This window comes from Ovis aries, chromosome 12 (assembly GCF_016772045.2).
Source record: "Ovis aries strain OAR_USU_Benz2616 breed Rambouillet chromosome 12, ARS-UI_Ramb_v3.0, whole genome shotgun sequence".
Taxonomy (NCBI): Eukaryota; Metazoa; Chordata; class Mammalia; order Artiodactyla; family Bovidae; genus Ovis; species Ovis aries.
Window position 1 is genome coordinate 66,518,116 of NC_056065.1, and position 23,444 is coordinate 66,541,559.

The 23,444-nt window shown below is 35.0% G+C and overlaps 1 protein-coding gene across 1 annotated transcript in view; it reads left to right on the forward strand.

Annotated features, from left to right (window-relative positions):
- Positions 1-23,444, forward strand: part of HMCN1 (hemicentin 1) — a 552,382-nt gene that overhangs the window by 376,314 nt on the left and 152,624 nt on the right. The window contains exons 47-53 of the mRNA XM_004013873.6: positions 4,018-4,131; positions 4,826-4,912; positions 11,540-11,731; positions 15,888-16,061; positions 17,575-17,688; positions 18,726-18,871; positions 22,849-22,999. Of these exons, the coding sequence (XP_004013922.3) occupies positions 4,018-4,131; positions 4,826-4,912; positions 11,540-11,731; positions 15,888-16,061; positions 17,575-17,688; positions 18,726-18,871; positions 22,849-22,999 (978 nt within the window). The remainder of the gene's footprint in view (positions 1-4,017; positions 4,132-4,825; positions 4,913-11,539; positions 11,732-15,887; positions 16,062-17,574; positions 17,689-18,725; positions 18,872-22,848; positions 23,000-23,444) is intronic.

Sequence of the window (23,444 nt, forward strand, 5' to 3'; positions counted from 1 at the left end):
AAAATCTCTAAATATCTCTGATCCTTTTGAAAGAGTAGTCTTGGCACTTGATTATTACTTAATTTATGGGGATATCAGAGCATTCATGCTGGAATGAGTACAAACTAATTTGAAAAGTGAAAAATGAAGTACTGGAATTGAAACCAGAGCCTAGAGGGTATAATGTTATATAATGTATCTCCATATTCAAACAAAGTGTTTGAATTTATTCATGGCTATTCTAAGTGAGATTTGTATTTCCAAGATGGAATAGTTTCTTTAGAGCTAAGACTTTATCATTATTATAGAAGATACTCTGCTGATTCCTCATCTAATTATGTAGGAAAATCTATTATCTTATTCTTTATAGATCAGAGTAAGTGTGGCGAGAGATGTCTTGGGGCATGCCCCTGGAACTTACACTTGGCTCCTTTCACTAATGACTTGGATACAGACTAAGAAAATAATCTCTCCAAGTCTGTGGGTAATAAAAAGCAGGGGTTCTTAGAAGAATACCTAATGTGTTGAATGAAGACATCTGAATTCAAACACGTCTTACTCTGGAACTTCTGAATTAAACCTAACAAAATGAAAGTTAAGCAGACTCCTGTACTTGCTTTCAAAAACCAGTGATGAAAATTAGGGTGAGATACTGCTTCAGAATTCTTCATATGAAAAGATCTCTGAATTGTGTTAGTGATTAAGTATGCATTAACAGTGTAAGGTGTTTTATTATGAAAAGAAAATACAATGTTTTGCCACCTGAATATGTTTTTACCAGTAAGATAAGACTGGTTGTACTCTGGACTTATCTTACTCATTAGGAAGATGTAAGAAGTATTTATTGACAGTATTTTCATGGAGGATAACCATGATGGCCAATGATTGCAAAATAAGCTATATGCCTGATTCTGTTTAATCTGAAAAAATCTGCTTTGTGTAACCTTATGATCTCATAGTGAAAATTACATTTAAATACTTGAAGAGCCATGGGGTAGAACAGATTATGTTGGTTCTATGTAGTTCCAGAGGTTAAAAGTAATGCTGATGTACGGAAAATGCTAGGGACAGATTTAGGTCTGAATACAAACAACTTTAAAACAATATTTGTGTTGTTGAAAGCCAAGATGAACTATTTTAAGAGGTAATGAGTTCCCTGCCCCTAAGTGTATTCAAAGTTTAAATTCCCACTTTTGAAGGATTTTTCAGAAAAGATATTTTCCTAGTATTTGAATTAGATCTGAATATCCTATTATTTCTTCAAGATCTTGGTCTATAAATGATAGGGACTAAATGAGAAATGTACATTGCTGTAGTTATTATATTTATTGCCTGTAATTAAATATATAAATAGAAATAATTATTAGCAATGATTATTGCCTATAATGGGCTTCCCAGTGGTAAGGAATCTGCCTACTGATGCAGGAGACACAGGTTTGATCCCTGGCTCAGGAAGATCCCCTGGAGAGCAGAATGGCAATCCACTCCAGTATTCTTGCCAGGATAATCCCATAGACAGAGGAACCTGGCAGGCCCCAGTCTTGGAGTCACAGAGTGAGACACAGCTGAGCATGCGTGCACACTTTACCTACAATACTAGATCTGTGCCCTCAGGCAAGTTACTCCACTTTGCTGACCTCAGTTCTTCACTTGTAAGTGAAGATATTAGTAGTATTTAGGGGTTTTTATAAAGATGAGTTAATATGTGTAAAGCAGCTAACACAGTGCCTGCTTATATCCTAAGCATCCAATAACATGTTTGCCTTTATTGTCATAGACAACCTGCTAAAAAGTTTGGGTCTCCCTATCCTGGGAAGCTTTCCCATGGCCTACAGTGCATTCATTTTCTTGAGATTTCCATCCTCTGTGGATCTTAGAGAATGCATACTGATGGCAAAGATTTTATTATAATTTGGTTACAAAAACCTGAACACTTTATCTTCTTCTCTTACAAATATCCTTGTCTTGTTTTTGTTTTTGCATTCTTGCTGAAAAAGTAGGAAACTTTTAAAATATAACTACCTTAGAGCTCCCAGAAATGAAACAGTCAAGACAGAGTGATGTACTCTGGCTTACAATAGATTCATAGGAGTAGTGTTTCGGTTTTATCGTATAGTTTTGTTTTGCTTGACTAGCAAATGGAGATCCCTGGGCGAACACATTAAAAGTACTTCACCTTGTGACACTGCCAGAGGAGTCATTCAGTTTTACAGTCTGAACATGTGTGTTGTGCAATTGATGACTGAGAATCAGATGAATGGCGTATGACTCTCGTTCCTTGATCGGTTGCACGTTCCTGTTTCATTAAGATTAGTTCTCCTGAGACGTTAAGTCAAGTTTTTCATTCTTGAAGCCTCTATCATTGTTATGAAGTTACCTGCCAAAAACAGATAGCTGACTATAAAAACTTAATAGGTACAAGAAATGTCTCCATCTAACTTACTGTCAAATCTTTTTTTTTTTTTTCTTTTACTGGAATGAGGGAGAGGACCAGGAAACAAAGAGAAAAGAAAGATCATGAGATTTATGAAGTTGAGGTTTGCTGAGCCGGTAATGACTCATAAAAGTTGTATTGTTTTAATAATATCTCCCAACTGGCACCATATTATGGTCTCACAGTCTCACTAATCTGAAGTAGCAGTGACTGCTTGAATCTTTTCTTAATTAATATGTCTTTTGACATGTTTAGAGAATTTTTGTATTCAACTTTGCTTACTTAAATTCAACTGAGAGAAAAGACTCAATTTGGTAATCCATTCTATCTAAGTAAGATGCTAGACACATTTCATCTTTCAATGGGTTGAGGATATGTACATTGCTTAAAGGAAAAAAAAAAGATCAATGAGGACTTGCTGTGTTTATAAAAACAGGAAGCAGATGGAAATTCCTGATGACTTCAGATCCAGGTGAATATTTACATGAAAATTTTGTTTAACCATTTCAATTGTTTTAGTTCGAATTCAGGGTACTAAGCTAAAATATACCAAATGAAAAATTATTACAAAAATCTAAGAAATGATTTACATTTTGTTCTTAGAAATTACTTCTCAAATGATTTCAAGGACTCTGCTCTTTCAATATATATCTTTGTTCTCTGCTGGCTTCATTTCAGTCTCATTTGCTGACTCCTCTTTCCTTGATCGTTACAAGGAATTTTCCTCTAGATCACACCCTTCAGCATATCAGTTTCATTCCCAGTCTACCAGAGTCTGTCTTCATTATGTAGAATTCAGAATATAAGGAGGAAAAAAAAATCAGAGTCATGCTAATAAGGGAGGTGCCCCTCATAAACTTTGAAATAAATAGCTCTAGAATTCCATGAAACTCAAATTGAAAACTGGTTGTCAGTCTTCATGGTTTCATCCATCCCTTGTATAATTGATGTCATTCCAATCTGGGTTGTTGGTATAGTGTTCTTTCTAATGTTTCCATTTCATATGTTCCATGGAAAACTGGGAATCTTTTCCTAAACATTGTCACAGTTGTTTTTCTGAAGTATGAATCATAGCATAACTTTGTTTGTTTACATGCTTCCATAGCCTTTAGTGAACATAATAAATCCTAAATTCCTTAACATCGCATTTGAAGACCCACAGAATCCTCAAAAGTGGTCATACTCCATCTAGTTTCATCTCTCACTATCTTCTCCCCCTGTTCTATTTTAGGTGCCACACCTACTTTCTACCTCTATATCCTCATACTCTACCTACAGTGGTATCTTTTGACTCCTTTGTGTGTTAAAGTATACTTACCTTTCAAGATTATGCTCAAACACCACCTCTGTGAAACCCCATTTCTTGCTTGGTGTCACCTGGGTTTGTATTAACTGTCTGTGTCCATTAAACTGGAAAATTATTCTGAATTATCCATTCTGTTATATACAGCCTTAAAACATGATATTTATTAAAAACTTGTCATAAATACACTTTAAAGGACTTTGAAGTGAATTGATTAAATTTTACCAAAATTTAGCACTGCATGGCAAACTTGTAAAGTTACAGATTTCTTTTTGAGTCATCTGGTGGTTTGCTTCTCCAGGAGGTAGGATTCTGCGATTGATACGGACCAGAACAGAAGATGCTGGCCAGTATACATGTGTTGTAAGAAATGCAGCTGGTGAAGAAAGAAAAATCTTTCGGCTTTCAATATTAGGTATTTATACAGTTTACAATATTGACTCAATGGACGTGAGTTTGAGCAAACTCCAGTAGATGGTGAAGGACAAGGAAGCCTGGCGTGCTGCAGTCCGCAGTCCATGGGGTCACAAAGAGTCAGACACGACTGAGTGACTGAACAACAACAGAAAAAAGTTAAATTGTCTTAAACACGTTCTGGAAGCAGATTTAACTTTTATCTGCAGCTTGATCTTATATTTGTGTATTCTTTGGCCCCTGGATTGTCACTCTTGGCAAGAATTCAATGTTAGAATGGTTTGTATGTAATCAGTTGGATTAAAATGGCTGAAATGCCATGTCTTGTCAGTTCACAGTTGTTCACCGGTGTTCTAAGACTGTGATCACTTTTTTAATGTGAGTGCGTATCTGAATTGTAGAGAGAGAAATAAGTGTCTCATAGATTTTATTACTCATTGACTTGTTGACATATTTATCTGGATTTTATGATTTATATATAATAAAATTCATTATAATTGAATTTATGACATGTAACTTTATAGTTTATCTTAGAATTGATCAAGCAATATGATAACATTATTCTAGTAAACAAATAATAATGAGAATTTGGATTGTTTTAAAGGGTACTGCTTAATAAAAATATATAAAATAGATACCTATAAATAACCAAATTGCTGTTATAATTGTTCCTTTTTCTGTCTTTTTTTTTTAAGTACCACCTCGCATCATGGGTGAAAATGCATTTGAAGATGTGAAAGTCAAAGAGAAACAGAGTGTTACACTGACTTGTGAAGTGACAGGTAAGGGGCTCAGCTCTTGGATTTTTCCTCAGCTCACTGGCTATTCCTTGCCTTCATTTACATCACAATTAGTTGAGAATAATCAAGCGTTTGAAATTGAATTCTAGACCAGTATAGGTGGTAGAAATATAGGAGGAAATCTTTCAGATTCTATGGAGATAAAAAGGAAATTCTTAACAGTGAAAAAAGGAAGGGAGAGAAGCATGGAACAGAGACAGAAAAAGAAATACGTACTGGTCTTTTCTTTCAATTAGGTAAATTGTTTTTTCTTTTTTAATTCTTCTATTTGCAGGTAGGATTTTTCTGTCCCACCTCCTATTATTTTTTCTTTCCTTCCCTAAGTTTGCACCTTCCTTTCCTTTTTACTCCTTTCTCCAAAGAAATAATTTTGGTGAAAGGATAGCATCATTAGGATATGGCAACCCACTCCAGTGTTCTTGCCTGGAGAATCCCAGGGATGGCAGAGCCTGGTGGGCTGCCATCTATGGGGTCACACAGAGTTGGACACGACTAAAGTGACTTAGCACTAGCAATCCCATCAATTCTGATCAAAAATGTCACCTTTAGTTAACATGTTTGTATATAATAAAGAGAATGGAGATGAATAAAAATGAAAATTCTAAAGCTTCTACTGGCTTTCTCCATGAATCATTGTGTTGCATGTAATACAAATAAATCTATGAGAGAATATCCAAGACCATCTCTTTAGTGAAGGCATGACCTTGCAGTTTTAATGGAACAACTGGAGCAGCCCATTGATTTATTGCTTTGTTGTTTAGATGCCCTATAATACATTTATGAAAGCAAGGAAGTATTTTCATTTTAGAAAGGCAGATATAAAAACTGTCACATATACATTATGTAACCTGTTTTCTTTCTTTCTTTAAAATGATGTGGTAACAACTCTTGCATAGAGACCATCTGCCTAAGTTTTATAACATCTTATCTTGAGCCTTCTAGCTTCTTCTTAATGTTTCACTTGGTTTTTAGAAATTTCTTTTTTATTTTTGTTTCATCAAGATATAATTGATATATAATATTGTATAACTGTAAGGTGAACAACATACTGATTATATACACACACACAGACTACCACACTGTTAACATCCATCACCTCACATAGCTGCACACTTCTTTTGTGATTAGAACTTTCAAGATCTACTTTCTTGCAGCTTTCAAATATACAAGAAGTATTGTTAACTGTAATCATGATTATTATCTTGTTATTAGAAGTTTGTGCTTTCTGACCACCTTCACTTATTTATCCCACCTCCAACCCCCTCCCTATACAATCACTAATGGGTTCTCAGTTTCTATGAGTTTGATTTTATTATATTCCATGTATAAGAGAGATCAGACCATATTTGTCTTTGTCTGTCAGTTATTTCACTTAGCATAATGTCCTCAAGGTTTATCCATGTTGTCACAAATGTTAGGATTTCCTTCTTTTTCATGGCTGGATAATACTAAAAAATATATATATATATGTATATACATATAGTATTTAATATTAGTATTATATATTATAGAATAATAGTATTTAATAATAACATTAAATTATATGTATAGTTTTGCATATGTCACATTATCTTTATCCAGTTATCTATCCATGGACACTTAGTTTGTTTCCTTGTCTTGGCTATTGTGAACATTGAAATGCAGATATCTCTTTTGAGATAGTGATTTCATATTCTTCAGATTGTTGGACACATAGTAATTCTATTTTCAGTTTTTTGAGGAACTGTGATACAGTTTTCCATAGGGGTTATACCAATTTACATTCCCTCCAAAGGTGTACAGGGATTCCTTTTTTTCACATCCTCATCAACACTTGTCATTGCCTGTATTTTAAAAAAAAAATTTTTATGAGACTAGTCAATTTACAATGTTGTGTTAGTCTTAGGAGTATAGCAAAGTGAATCTGATATACATATATCCACTCTTTTTTAGATTCTTTCCCCATATAGGTCATTAGAGTATTGAGTAGAGTTCTTTTTGCCATCCAGTAGATCCTTATTAGTTATCTGAGTTCTTTGTGCCATATAGTAGGTCCTTATTAGTTACCTGTCTGCTATATAGTAGTGTGTATATGTCAGTCCCAGCCTTCCAATTTATCCATCCCCTCTCTTATTCCCTAGTCACCATAAGTTTATGTTCTGCATCCATAACTCCTATGTTTTTGGTAATAGCTATTCTAACAGGTGTCAAGTGTTACCTCATTGTGCTTTTGATTTGTCTTTCCTGGATGATTAGTGACATTGAACAGCTTTTCTTGTACCTGTCAGCCATTTGAATATCTTCTTTGCAAAAAATATCTATTCAGGCCCTTTGCCAAATTTTTAATTGGATTCTTTGTATGTTTGTGTGTGTGCGTGTTTTGCTGTTGAGTTATATGTGTTCCTTACATATTTTGAATATTAACCACTTTATCAGATAGTGGCTTGCAAATATTTTTCCTGTTTTATAGTTGCCGTTTTATTTTGTTGATGCTCTCTTTGCTGCATAGAGTTTTTTAGTTTGATATAGATAGTCCTGTTTGTTTGTTTTCGCTTTTGTTGCCTATACTTCTGGTATCATATCTTAGAAATCATTGCCAAGACCAGTGTCAGAGAGCTTTGTCCCTATGCTCTCTTTCAGGAGTTTAAGGGTTTCAGGACATACATTTAAGTCTTTGATCCATTTCAAGTTAATTTTTATGAGTAGTGTAAGATATGGATCTAGTTTCATTCTTTTTGCATGTGAATATCCAGTTCTCCCACCACTATTTATTGAAGAGACTGTTTTTTTCCATTGAGTATTCTTAACCCTCCTGATTGTGTATGTATCAGTTTGTCTTTCCATTTATAATTCTGTCCCACTGGTCTATGTGTCTTTTTTTATGGAATACCTTACTGGTTTGATGACTAGAGCTTTGTAATATAGTTTTAAATGAGGATATGTGATGCTTCTCATTTTGTTCTTCCTTCTCAGGATTGCTTTGGCTATTGAGGGTCTTTTGTAACTCCAAACAAATTTTAAGATTTTTTTTTTCTATCTGTTAAAAAAAATGCCATGGGAATCTTCATAGGGATTGTATTGGACCTATAAGTAACTTTGAGTAATATGGACATTTTAATTAAGAATATTAATTCTTCCAGCCCATGAATACAAGATATCTGTCCATTTATTTGTATCTTCTTTTATTTATTTCATCAATGTTTTATAGTTTTCAATGTAGGGATTTTTCACTGTCTTGATTATATTTATTCCTAGGTGGTTTTTGTTTTTTTGTTTTTTGGTTTTGATGCTATTGTAAATTAGATTTTTTTTAATTTCTTTTGCAGATAATTTGTTGTTAGTGTATAAAATGCTACTGATTTTTACCTTGATTTTGTATCTGAAGCTTTACTGAATTTGTTAATTGAAGCTAACAGGTTTTTTTTGGTAGAATCTTTAGGATTTTCTCTATAATCATGCCATCTACAAACAGAGACAACTTCTTCCTTTCCAATACTGATGCCTTTTTCTTTTTTGTGTGTGATAATCTGGATTGGATTTCTAATACTGTGTTGAATAGGAATGGTGAGAATGGGCACTCCCATCTTATTCTTGGTCTTAAAGAAAAACTTTTACTCTTTCACCATTCAGTATGATGTTAGCTATAGAGTTGTTATACGGCCTATTTTATATTGAAGAATGTTCCTGCTATATACAATTTGTTGAGATTCTTTTTTTTAATCATGAACAGATGTTGAATTTTGTCAAAAGCTTCTGTGCATCTACTGATATGGGTATATGATTTTTATCTTTCATTCTGTTGATGTGATGTATTATATTTTCTGTGTGTCTTGAACCATCCTTGAATCCCAGGGATGAATCCCATTTGATCATGGTGCATGATCCTTTTAATTTAATGTTGAATTCCATTTTCTAGTTTGTTTTCTTTTTTTGAGAATTTTTGTTTTGTATTCATCAGGGATATTGGCCTGTAGTTTTCTTTCTTACCTGACTTTGGTATCAGGGTAATGCTGGCCTTCTCAAATGAGTTTGGGGATGTTCCCTTGTCAATTTTTTAAAGAGTCTGCGAGGAATTGATATTGATTCCTTTTTAAACATTTGGTAAAATTTATCACTGAAACCATCTAGTCTTAGCTTTTTCCTGTTGGGAGGTTTTAGATTTCTGGTTTAATATCCTTGCTAGTAATTGGTCTGTTTAAAATTTTCTGTGTTCTCATGGTTTAGTCTTGGCAGGTTTTATATTTCTAAGAACTTACCCATTTTTCCCTAGATTGTTGAGCTTGTTGGCTATAGTTTTAGAGAGTAGTCTCTTATGATTCTTGTATTTCAGTGTTATCAGTTGCAATGTCTCCTCTTTCATCTGTAATCTTATTTATTTTGATCCTCTTTCATCTCTTTTTTTCTTAGTTTATAAATTTTTTCAAAGAACCAGTTCTTAGTTTTATATCTTTTCTGTTGTTTTCTTGTACTCTATTTCATTTATTTCAGCTCTAATATCTAATTTATTTCCATTTAAGAATACCATTTTTAATTTCTTAGAAGACTGGTCTGGTGGTGGTTTTTGTTTTTGTTTGTTACTCTCAGCTTTTGTTTGCTTGGGGAAACTTCTTATTCATATTTTTTCAGCTTTAGTATTCTTGGTTGACAGGCTTTTTATTTTTAGAGTATCTTAGGCCATTCTCTCTTAGCCTTCTAAATTTCTTATGAGAAATCTGCCTATACTCTTAGGGGAGTTCCCTTGTATGTGATCTGTTGCTTTCCTCTTACTGCATTCAAAATTTAGTTATAATGTATTTAAATGTAGCCCTTTTTAGTTCGACCTATTTGGGATCTTTTGGGACTCATGAATGTGAATGTCTATTTGGGGAAGTTTTCAGACATTATCACTTTAAATATACTTTCTCTTCCTTTCTCATTCTCTTTTCCTTCTGGGATTCCCATAATGTGTATATTGTTTTGATGATAGTACTTCGTAACTCCTGTAGGCTTTCTTCATGTTTCTTCATTCTTCTTTTCATTTTGATCCTCTGATTAGATAATTTCAAGTCTTCTAGTTCTTTTGCTTGGTCAAGTCTGAAGTTGAGGCTTTCTTTTGAATTCTTTAGTTCAGTCATTGTATTCTTTAGCCCTAGAATTTGTTTGGTTGTGGGGGTTTTGTTTTTTCATTATGGTTTCTGTTTCTTTGTTGAACTTCTCATTTTGTTCATGCATTATTTTCTTAATTTTGTTTACTAGTCTTCTTTAAGAGGATTATTTCTAGATCTCCACATTTTTAGGGTCAATTGTTTTGTTATTGGAGCTTTATTAGTTTCTTATGAAGTGTCATGTTTAACCAATCCCTTGCAGTGGTATCTGCACACTTGAGGGTCTCCAATTCCAAATTTTAAAGGTTTGCTTCAGCAGAGATAGTTCTTCACCATACAACTCAACTTGGGATTCTGTCTGGGTCAGCTGGTAGCATGCTTGCACAGATGGGCCTTTCTGTCAGGGCCTCTATTTGAGTGAGGCCCACTGTCTCTTCCTGAAATGTGAGGTCAGGTCATGGAGTGCCATGTGTGCTATACTCAGCAGTTAGGTGAACCTGTGAGTTTGCTTTCTTGCCCTGTTAGGGCTATAGAACAGACTTCATTGCCAGTACAGTTGAGCCTTACTATATCATCCTAGTCCACTTTCCTAACAGAACTTGTTTTTATAGTTTTACATTTTCAAAAATAAAAAATCTGAACAATTTAAAACAGTATTTTTAAAAGTCCCATTAAAAATATGAAAGGTATTTTTTCTAAAGGCTATAAATATTAAAGGAATAGTACTGTACATTTCTATCTTTCTACCTATCTATATATCTATGCTAGAATCCTGGTATAAACACAAAATACCTGCTTGTTGAATTGTTTAATTAAAGGCTTTCCTTATTTGCAGCTTTCCCTCAAAAATATAAAATCTTCTTTAGAAATTTAATATGCATATAAAGGTATTCATGAGTAACAATTTTAGTAAAAATGCATACTCCATTCTTTTTAAATGTATTTTATTATGAAAATGTTTAATTGTAATAACCTAAGGTATGGTGTGTGTGTGTGTGTGTGTGTGTGTTAGTCATTCAGATGTGTCTGACTCTGCAGTCCTATGGACTGTAGCCCACCAGGCTCCTCTGTCCATGGACTTCTCCAGGCAAAAGTACTGGAATGGGTAGCCATAGGGATCTTCCCAACCCAGGAATCAAACTCAGGTCTCCTGCATTGCAGGCAGATTTTTTACCATCTGAGCCACCAGGGAAGCCCAAAGTATGGTATAAATTTAGTTAAACACAAAGATAACTATTTTACTTGTAGATTTTAAAAATATAAGCATGATTATTATTGTAAATTCACTTATGTTTGTTAATTTATTTTAAAATGAATAGCTTTCTATTCTTTTAGAAGTGGAATAATTAAAAAGGGAAATGAATGAAAAATGCATCCTTTTCTTTATTTTTAAATTTTGTATTGGAGTATAATCCAGAGAAAACCATAATTTGAAAAGATACATGTACCCCAATGTTCATTGCAGCACTGTTTAAAATGTATCCTTTTAGTTACCAATTGTAGACATGATAATTAGCCAACTCTCAGAAATGTCTTTTTGTTACAGGGAATCCAGTACCAGAAATAACATGGCATAAAGATGGCCAGCTCCTGAAAGAAGATGACGCTCATCATCTTATGTCTGGTGGCCGTTTTCTTCAGATTGTGAATGCCCAAGTGTCACACACTGGGAGATACACATGTTTGGCGTCTAATACAGCTGGTGACAAGAGCAAAAGTTTCAGTCTTAATGTGTTGGGTAGGTGTAAGCATTGCTTCAGATCTCGACAAATCAGCCATGGCAACAAGTTCAATTCTCTTCTTTTATTTAGTTAGTATTTCTACCTGGACCAGAGCTTGTGTACATTTGCTTATTTTCTTTCATTAATTAATTTATACATTCATTCATTCCATTTGGCATACCTGTACATACATTTCCAGGTACTGTGTTTTGTGCTAAGCACAACTATGAATAAGATATACATTAAATAAATAGTAATAAAGGAAAAACAAATACTAGTCAAAGAAAAGCAATGAAAGGGGCTCAACGTGAGATATTTTATCATTTCTTTGGGGAATTCTGCCATTATTGGTAATTGTCCATACTAGAACCTCTGTTGGCAACTGAGATGAAGAATAGATGTGGACAAGCTCATGAAAATTTTATGCTTGCTCATGAGTGATAATGAATTAACACAATCCCTTGTGAGGCTGAAGGGTTAAAACAGCATTAAAATGCTTTTATTTTAGAAATGTGTTTCCTCTGTCTTAAAACACATCATCTCTTCTTCCCTTTGTGAACTTATATAGCAGTACTGGGGGCTGCTCCCACTGCGGTGAGGGACTGCTGTAGATTTTCTTTTCCTTCACATAACATGCTGCTCCTCTGTTTTTATGTGTGTTTCTGTCGTTTGCTAACTCATTAATACCTAAAAAAATCTTAGAGGATACTATTGTGCAGTAAATTACCTGGAAATTGCAAATTTTGGTTTTTTTTTTAACCATTTGATTAACAATTCTTTTTCCTAGATAAATTCTCTCCCCTTGAGATTAATGTGCAATGTGTAAATTCTATATTGAGTCAGTGATGAGCTGTGAAGATTCCTAGGTTAAAACGTACACTGAGACCACAAGTGTAGGTTTTAAATCTCAAATGGCTTCCTTCTCATTTAACACAGATTAGTTGTACATTTGAATATCAAGCCCTTTGAACGCAAGAAAAACTATACCATGAAAACAAATGGCCTAAGAATGGTGAAATAACTGTACGTTCAGTTTCTGCAGCATTAAAGTTATACTTATGTCTCAAAAATAACATTAAAATAGAATCCAGATTTCTGCTCACATTAGAAATTAAAGTGCACCACCTAAATATATTGCATTTGATTACTGATATCAAAACATGTTTCATTCTACTAAAACTGACTATAATTGAGGATGCAAATTTTTGCTATTTTTTAATTTCTTTACTTGTATGTTATGATAGTTACTGGCTAGACTAGTGGAATAGCTAGTCTCGTACAGGATACAGTCCTCAGGCAGCTTACAGTCTAGTTGAGTAAAGAGACATGTCGGCCAGAAAAGCTAAGGCAGAATACTGGATAATGTATAAAAGTAAGTGTTAAATGAATACTAAATATAAGTACTAATTATATAAAATATAAATTCCCTAAGGCAAAACTGTTTTTATCTTGAAAAAGTATAGCCCCAGCACCTGTTACCTGAATCAATAATAATGAGAGTTCATGAGCCAGTTGTCCTGTAACAAACTCATCTTCCCTGCATGCCCATCAGTGTTTGAAAGTCAAATACCCAGCCCGGGATTTCCTCCCCTCTGCTGTAGCCTGTTGCTTCTCTTAGAGCTCTAAATTCCTCCTGACCCCTTCCTCCCACCACTGACTGACCTCTCAGTACTGGCTCATGTCCAGATCTTACCCCTGTCCTCTGGAAACTAGATTTCAAACTCTTTCCAGCTCCTTGCAGTAATTGAACTCTGACTCTTCCCAGGAGACATCAGCTCCCTGGCGATTCTCTTCAGTGGAGATCACTTATTCTTTATCACAGGCATCTCAAGGTCTATTATCTGACTATATTCCTTCCTCCACTTCCTACTCGCTTTCTGGTTATTTATCTCTTGCCATTCTTTCATTCATTGAAGACGAGGGATCTGAATCAGTCTTCTTTTCACCAACTTCATATAAAGTTAAGGCTGTTTAAGTGTGTATATCTGCAAGTTCCAGTCTACTTAGCCATAATTCAGTGTTTTTACCCTTTCTTTCCCCAGAGGGTGAATTATCCTTTTTGTTCACAGTTATTGCTTCTGCCCTTCATCCTGTATCTTGTCCCCCTTCTTTGGCCTGTCAGTCTTACCCACTGTCTGCCTTACCTCCAGCTTCAGCTTCTGTTGCCTCCATCACTTCAGATAGTCAACACTCTGTCTATACATCTTATCCCACTAAAAACAAGCTTCTGCCCACACCATTCTTCATACTACTGTTGTAAGCCTGCCCGTTGTTAAATCAAACATTGTTCAATTCTTATCTTAATGGTTGGATCCCTTAATGATGTATCCCTTTCTCCTGGACACTGTCCTTGCCTAGTTATCCTTGCACACCTTTGGTTGCTCTCTTTCTCTCTCCTTTATGAACTCTTACTTAATCCATCTTTTAAACGTTAGGTCCCCTTATGTTTCATCCTTATTTCACTGCTCATTTTACTCTAGTCTCATCAGGTAACAAATTTAATTCCCAGAGGTTTCATTATCATTTCCTATCAACTGGAGACTTTTTAAAATCCATACCTGCAACCCAGATCTTTCTCCCAAGGTTCAGATTTCTGTATACAATTGCTTGTTGGACATTTCTACCTGGAAGTCTCACAAGCACTTAAAATTTAAAATAGTCAGACTGAACAAACCATCTTCCCCTCCTGAATGTGCAGGTCTTTCCATATTTTCCCTTTGTTTTGCCTCAGTGCAATTTACCTAGGTTCATTCTCAAGCAAGAAAATTAGCAGTTACATTTGACTTTGGTTTCTTAGCCCCTTAAATTCTATCAAGTCCTGACAGTTGGTTTTCTAAATCCTTCTTTAATTGTCCCCTCCTCTCTGTTCCTTTCTCCACTATTCTAGTTCAGGCCCTCATAATTTTTTTTTTTACAAAATAGTATTTCTGTATATTCTCAGAATTGGATTAGAAGTTTCAAACCTCATTCAAACTGTTTTTAATCACCAAGATAATAATTTTTTTAGACTTTTAGCAGTAATACTAGATGCCAGAACACATGGAACTATATCAAAATTTTGAGTGAATATAAATTAGAAATCTAGCATTCTAGTCACACTAACTCAAACAGATAGAATCAAAATGTCATAAATTTTTTAGCTAGGCAAAATTTCATGATTTTTAAAAATACATATTATACATCCTATATATATATAGTACATATATGTATGCTAAGTCACTTCAGTCGTGTCCGACTCTGTGCGACCCCATCGATGGCAGCCCACCAGGCTCTGCCATCCCTGGGATTCTCCAGGCAAGAACACTGGAGTGGGTTGCCATTTCCTTCTCCAACGCGTGAAAGTGAAGTCGCTCAGTCATGTCCGACTCTTAGCGACCCCATGGACTGCAACTCACCAGGCACCTCCGTCCATGGGATTTTCCAGGCAAGAGTTCTGGAGTGGGGTGCCATTGCCTTCTCCATATATGTATACTATATATATACATAGTATATATATATTTATACATATATATTTCATATTCAGTGCTCCTATTTCATTTAGTTTGTTTCCCAATTTCTCTGTCTCTTTTTTTTTCTTTTGATGTTCTTTCTCATGCCTTTACCAAGCGTAGTAGAAAAGCTTTCATTATCTTTTATGGAACAAGTGTACCTATCGTCTCTTGCTTCCAAACTGACCCTTTTGAGTCCAAACTCTGTATGTTTTCTATATTCTCTGTATATTTCCTGCTTGCTCCTCATGTTTACACTACTCTGCTCCCAACATGCTCCCGCCTCCCACTACTGTCCTTTCTTTCATCTTCTAACCAGTACCAGTTCTTTGAGGCTCACTTTGAAATCTGCCCCTTTAGGTGATCCCTGATGAGAGTCCTCTCACAACCCCACACCTTACATTGGATTGGATGCTCTGCTGCCTCCGTATGTCCTGTACCGCTATTTCCATGATTGTCCATACTGCAGTGTGTTAGGATTCCTTTTTATATGTCCTCCTCTCCATTACTCTGTGAGCTTTTGAAGGTTCTCACTGCTTTTGTGTAAAATGAGAACAGTAACCAATTGTTTCTATAGTTGTTAGGGAATGGAATTATGCAAATAAGTACTTACGGAAACTTAGAAATGCACAAATAAAGAAGTTTCTGAGTCTATTTCTTGGATTAAATTTTAAATCTTTTTCAGTATCTCCTATAATTGCTGGTGTTGATGGCGATGGCAACCCTGAAGACGTCACTGTTATCCTTAACAGCCCCACGTCTTTAGTCTGCGAAGCTTATTCATATCCCCCAGCCACCATCACCTGGTTTAAGAATGGAACTCCTTTAGAATCCAACCGAAATATCCGTATTCTTCCAGGTAACTAGCTTACTTCAGATACCCAAGATGTGTTTGTACCACCTACTTTTATAAAAAACAGAATCATTGCTATTTTCATATAAACACTTGCATTGTTCATGGTGTTGTACTATTGCTATCTAATTTTTTAATTTTATCTCTAAATCTTGTAATCTAGGGTAGTAAAATTTCTTTTTGAAAGACCAATAAAGTAAATAAAAGGCAAATAAATAAATACTACAGAGTGATTAATTGCTTAAATATAATGTTGAATACCAAAAAGGGTAGAAATTCACTTCTTGTTGAATTGAACCTTGAAGGTTAGTATTTAGATTGACAGAGTTTGTTATTCCTCATTAATACTTGGAAATATGTATGTACTGTGGCCCACCAAGCTCCTCTGTCCATGGGACTTCCTAAGTAAGAATACTGGAGTGGGCTTCCATTTCCTTCTCCAGGGAATCTTCCCATCCCAGGGACTGAACCTACATCTCTTGCATTGGCAGGCATTTACAGGATGATTTTTTTTATCAGTAGTCATAGAGCATAATAAATGAAGTAGTGACAAGTTTTATAATAATGAAAAAAGGAATGGCCACCATAGGCTGAAGTGGCCATGAAATGGTTTGTTATAGCCAGAACTTGAAACAAACCTTTCAGAAAGTTATAGAACTTTGTTGGTTGGAAATGAGTTAGGGGAGATTTCAGATCCATCAGAATGACGAGTGTGGGAGAAGTACAAGGTAAGAATGCCCTGTCTACATGCAGGCAATAATAAACATACTCCATACCTCCCTCTTCAGTAGATTGTGTTCACAGGTATATATGTCAGGGAGGAGGGCAGGCAGGACAGAGATCAGAAAGGAATGTTGGAGTCTTGTTTTGAATGCCTAGATTTAAGAGTTTTGACTTTATACTTCAGTCAATTGAAAATCATTGAAAATTTTTAGGAAGAAAAATTATAATAAAAAACTGTGTTTAGGAACTTTCCTGGTGGTCCAGTTCCTGACTCCACAATCGCAATGCAGGAGGCCCAGGTTTGATTCCTCCTTAAGGAATTAGATCCCACATGCTGCTACTAAGAGTTCACATGCAGCAAGTAAGAGCCAACACAGCAAATAAATTTTTAAAAAAATGTTTTAATAAGCTGTTTTAGCAAAATCAGTCTTTACTGATAGGCCAGGTAGATGAGAGGAAGAAGATAATTAAGGCAGAAGACCTGTTTGTAAAGACACATGTACACCCATGACTGATTCATGTCGATGTATGGCAAAAAACCACCACAATATTATAAAGTAGTTAGCCTCCAATTAAAATAATTAATTTTAAAAATGCTAAAAAAAGAAAAAACCTTAGTTACAGTGTGTGCAAAGAGGCAGGGAAGGGTCAGAATGAGCATGAAGAGTCATTACCACAGCAGACCGCTGAGGACTCAACCAATCTATATTGTATTTTGTCCATCTATATTGTGGTTTGTGCAAACCCCACTGCCAATGTGACTTCAGAAGTTCTTTGGTGTTCTGTTGCTTTTCAGGAGGCAGGACTCTGCAGATCCTAAATGCACAGGAGGACGATGCTGGGAGATACGCTTGTGTAGCCACTAATGAGGCAGGGGAGATGATAAAGCATTATGAAGTGAAGGTCTACAGTAAGTTCTGAAAGAACACTATGTTCCAAGTTTTCTCCAGGTTTTTAACTGTTTCAATTCTGTTTTCCATTCTGGATTCATAATTATTTATATTCATCATTAAAGTTGATCGTTTATGCAACTCTCTTCATTAAGTTGGAAGTTGAATTAAACATTGTGCCCATGACCTCAATTGCTTCAAGATGTGAAAAGCCCACTGAATCTGGTCACTGACATTTTGGAGAACTTGTCAGTAGCACTTTCTTAAGTTCTTCTTTTTTTTTTCTTGTGAATTGCCCTCTTCTGAATTTTGCTGTGTAGAAGTACTTTCATGTTCAAAACTGTTCCTTAAATATGCATGCTTTATTCAGCAGCCTCAGATGAGTTTGTCAGTGACTTTGGGCATATCCACTGTACAGTGATTTATTTTTTAAAAAAAGAATAGTACTGTTAATAAGGAGTACAATTAAAGTTTTTTTTAAAAAAAAAAGGAAAAGCGTCTTTTAAATTATCTTTTGTTCATTGAATAATTCCCCTTAGGAACTAATAAAATGCATTTTATGGGTTATACTCAGGCTGTGTTTGGGGACCCAGAACAAACTAAACTAACTGTTCTGTGAAGCATGTTAACCTCACTGGCAGCATTATAGTGATGAGGGAAGAAAGAAAATTTTCTCCACATTCTATGTCCGAACACTGCCATTTCATAAAATGCTCAGTTGGGTCCTTGATGAAAGGAGAGCATAGCAAGTGCCTAAGTTATTTCCTTGTTTTCTTAAGTGGTTCTAATTGTGATTTACATGACATTCCAATTTAAGAACTAATGTTTGGGACCTCTGTGTCAGTCCAGTGGTTAAGACTCCAGGCTTCCACTGCAGGGGTCATGGGTTCAACCCCTGGCCAGGGAACTAAGATCCCACAGGCTATGTGGCATGACCAAACTAAAAGATTAGATTGTGCTAATGGTTGCACAACATTATAAAAAAAATTAAAATAGAAAAAATTTTTAAAAAGTAAAAGAACTAATGTTTAATATTTTAATACTTGTGTGTGTGCAGTTCCACCCATAATCAATAAAGGAGACCTCTTGGGGCCAGGTCTTTCCCCTAGAGAAGTGAAGATCAAGGTAAACAACACGCTGACCTTGGAGTGTGAAGCCTATGCGATTCCTTCTGCATCCCTCAGCTGGTACAAGGATGGACAGGCCAGTCAAGTTTTTTTCTTTTGTTGATGTTTTTTAATAGACTAAAATTGTCAATTAAATTAAAAAAACAAAACACCCAGACACAGGTAACTCAGAGAATCAATGTGACCTTAAAATTAGAACAATCCCATGCTCCTAGAGTATACAGACACACACAAATTGAACCATATTCAACAATTTTAATATTATTTCATCACTAAAAAGTTTGAAGGACTGTTTTACTATACACTGGCAACTGTCTTTGAAAATCCAGCCACCTTCCCACTGGTGAATGGTTTTTGTGCTCTGTGGTTTTTTCAAACTTTGTGGAGAAGAAACACAAAAAGTGTTGAGTCAGATTAGAATGATCAGTATAACACAGGTACTAAGTTTATTCAGAACTTTCTCTAAACATTTTTAACTCTTTTTCAAAAGGGTAATATTCCTAAGATTTCAAGATGAAGGAAAAAAGCTAACTGTGATGATAAAGTGCCCAGTAGAGGTAACTGGGGCCATGGAAAGACACATCCTTCAATTATGTAATCTGACTTTCAGACCACACACTATATCTCATTCAACTTACTTACTTCTATGCATGTTTTAAAAACATGTGCTAGTGTTTTAAGATCAAAGTAGATTTTTTTTTAAGCTACTGTTAACACTGCTTAATATAGATATGACATAACTAAGCTGATGTTTGTCCTGTTTTACACATAATCAACCAAACAGTCAGTCAAATTCCAATTGTAGATGTTCAGGTCAGAGTCATAATTTAAGACGCAGAAAGATGGAGATTTATTTTTTCATATCACAGATGGATTTTGCAATCTTGGCGACCAGAAAAAAATCATCTCTTATAAAATAAGCAAATTTCATCTGGAAGCCATTGCAAAAGGAAAAATATGGAACTCCCACCATGTTCTGTTTACAGTTTCATTTCTGACTACAAACACACTTTATGAACAATATCAATTCTATATGAGTTTGCTTGGAATCAAATAATTCCTTTCTCTTTTGAAATATTATTTTATTTTTAATGTTACCTCAAACCTTTTGTTCCTTGCATTTTATACACATGCACACGTATACATATATACACATAAAAATTTGACAAAATCTTTCATTTTACTAGGAATAGGGCAGTTTTTCTTAAGTTTCATAATGAACAGTTAAACTAGTTTCACATCCAGATGGAAACTGATCCTATTATGATGCTTTAGTTAAATTGCTAAATTTTTTAGGATTTGCAATTGGTCCCCTAAAATGTGTACAAAAAATACTGGGTTTGGTTTATCTTCCACATCATTTCTTCTGCTAGTTCATTTCTCAGATAAGCAACACTGCTTGAATAAAACAGTGTTTTTGAGAAAAGCCACCAAAATTATCAGCAGCATTAACCACAATAAGTTTTGATAGAATCTATGTGTTTGTTTATTCATGCTCTGAAATTTTTCTTTGACATGGAAAGTTTAAATTATACTATTTTTATATGTGATATTAATAATGGTTCATTGCATCCCAAATTATTTATTGAGCATATAGTATTTGCCAAACACTATTTTAGATCCAGGCGATACCACTATGAAGGAAAGAGACCGAAAAAAAAAACAAAAAAAAACCCTTTGCTTTTGTGGAGTTTCCTGGGTAGGGAGGAAACTCAACAAAAAAGTAAAACACACAGTGCTTAAGGGTGAATGTTATAGAGAAAACTGAGTCAGAAAGAATAGGAAGTATGAGGAGTATGATCTCCTATTTATCTAGGGAAGACCTCATTGAGAAGGTGATATTTGAGCTGAACTCAAAGAAATTGAAGGAAGCAGACATAAGATATCTGAGAGGAAAGTATTCTAGAGAGACTGGCAAGGGACAGAGGGCCTGAGGCATTTGGCTGCAGTGCAGCGATCAATGGAAACAGAAAGGAAGGTGAGAGCAAAAGATTAACGGAGGGTCGGATCGTACTTAGAGCTAAGGTGGCACACTGGTAAAGATTCTGCCTGTCAATGCAGGAGATGCAGGTTCAGTCCCTGGGTTGGGAAGATCCCTTGGAGAAGGAAATTGCAACCCAACTCCAGTATTCTTGCCTGGAGAATCCCATGGACAGAGGAGCCTGGTGGGCTACAGTCCGTGGGGTCGCAAAGAGGCAGACAGGGTTGAGTGACAGCACACACACAGATTATAATGCTTACAGATCTATTGGCCTCATACTGATGGAAAGCCGCTGGAAAATTTTGAACACAGGAGTGAAGTGATCTGACTTAAAAGATTTTTAAAAGATTGCATTGGCTTCTTTACTGGTTGAAGAAAGAGGAAGTCCAGAAATGAATTTATTGCCATTGTCCAAGAGATAGAAGTTGGTTGCTTGGATGAAGGTGATAGCAGGATGTGAGGGAAAGAGAGAAGTCAAAAGTTTTGCATGAGGTCTCTGGGAGAGTGCGATTAGGTGGAAAGAGAAGAGGTCCAAGGATTAAGCCCTGGGGAGCTCCTCCATTTAGAGGTTGTGGGGCAGGGAGTGAAATGTCCCAAAAGATAAGGAAATACAGTTGTCAAAATTAAGGCAGGTTAAACTGTGTTAAATACCACTGATCAAGTAAAATAAAGACTGAGAAACTGACCATTAAATTGAGAAACATGGATGTCACTGATGACCTTGACAATATCATTTCAGTCAAGTAGAAATGATAAAAATCTTATTGCAGGATTCAAGAAAAGATGGAGAGAAATGGAGACAGAAAATGTAGAAAACGTTTTAAAGTCACTGGCTATAAAAGACAATGGAAAAATATGGAGTTAGGCTGCAGTCTAATGAAGTGTTTTTCATGCAGAAATTATACTGTTGTATGCTGACTGAAATCATCCAGTGGGCACAAAGCAACTGATGACGACGCACAAGAGAGAGGACACTTTCTGGAGTAGACCCAGGGATGTAAAGAATGGGCAGAGACTTGTATCAATCAAGGTTAGGGTTTTGCTAGGCAAGTAAAGAGAGAAGGTGAAAGGAGTTGATTCCTTTTTTAATGCAAGTTTATGCAAGGAGTGATTGCCATAATAGACTTTCTCTGAATCATGAGGAGAGTGAGGGATCATGAAAAGATTGCAAGTTCAGTGAACTTTGGGTCCTCCTGTGGCAACAAAAAATTATGGGAGTTGGTATGCTAGAGAAAATGAGTTAGAAAGTTAAGAGGTGGTGTCAGAAGGTGAGAACTTGAAACTGAGATTATGAAGAGGTGTGATTATTGATAATTATCAAGTTCTAGGTATAACTCTCCTATTGAGTGACCGAGAGAGTGTTGGGACAAAAAAAAAAAAAATTCAAGGAGCTGAGAGCACAAAGCATTGGCTGCCTATGTGGGGTTTGAAACCACCAAGAATTATGAGAAAAATCATTAGAAGGAGTAACAGTGAGCCAAGAACTAAAATTTTCAAGAAATAAGAGGGAATTTAGTATATACAGAATGTTTAAAATATGAGAAATGTCCTATTAAATGTAGCTAATGTTATCAATAAAACCTCATAATATAAATATCTCAAGGTTAAATTTTTTCATTAATTAAGTAAAGATGTTTCTGAATGAGCAATAGTGATTTTTAAATCTAATCAGGCTATGCTAATGTCTTCAGTCTTTCTTTAAAAAACTCTAGCATTTGCTACAAAATAATAAGAGTTGCTTAACTACAATGTGGGATCAGCTGAAGTAATTTTTTTCCAACATAGATATGATACATTAAGAACATTTTTCATCATAAATAGTTTATAAATGTACCACCCAGAAATACCTAGCACAGATATAAACTACATGAACTATAATTTTCGGTAAATAAAGACATGATTGCTCAAAAACAATCAGCTTATTCAAAGTAAATTGTTATTGTTGTTTTGAGTATTTCTATTTGACCTACATTTTAATTTTTATTAAAGAATCATAAAAACTCTCAACTGTATGGCCCCCTAGAGGATTTATTGGAGTACTTAATGATAACATTATTATAATTGAATTACAGCCCCTTAAATCAGATGATCATGTTACTATTGCTGCCAGTGGACACACACTTCAAATCAAGGAGACTCAAATATCAGACACTGGACGATACACGTGTGTAGCATCTAATGTTGCAGGTGAAGATGAGCTGGATTTTGATGTGAATATACAAGGTAATACTAATACGCTTATTAAATATAATTTCATTTATATGATTTGGCAAAGCAATGACAAAGAGATTTGCCTTAGTTTGCTTTAATATTTTTTTTCTGTTGACAATAATATAAAGTCATTACTGAAAACTTGGACTCAAAAAAATAACAAAGCAGAAAATAATCCTGTCATTCAGGGTTACTTCTGTTATTTTGTGTATTTCCTTTTGATATATTTTTGTAAATGTGTATGTTATTTATAAATTGGGATCACCCAATACATACTTCTCTGTTACATTAGCTTTCCCCTAACATTATATTGTAAAGTTTATCAGAAAGCCAGAGTAACATTATATCAGATTTTGAAGTAGTAAGACTTGGAATCTGATGACTTAGGCTCCTTCAAGCTTTGTGACTTGGTGAGTTTCCTACATATTTTAAGCCCCTTTTCCTTTACTTTTAAAAT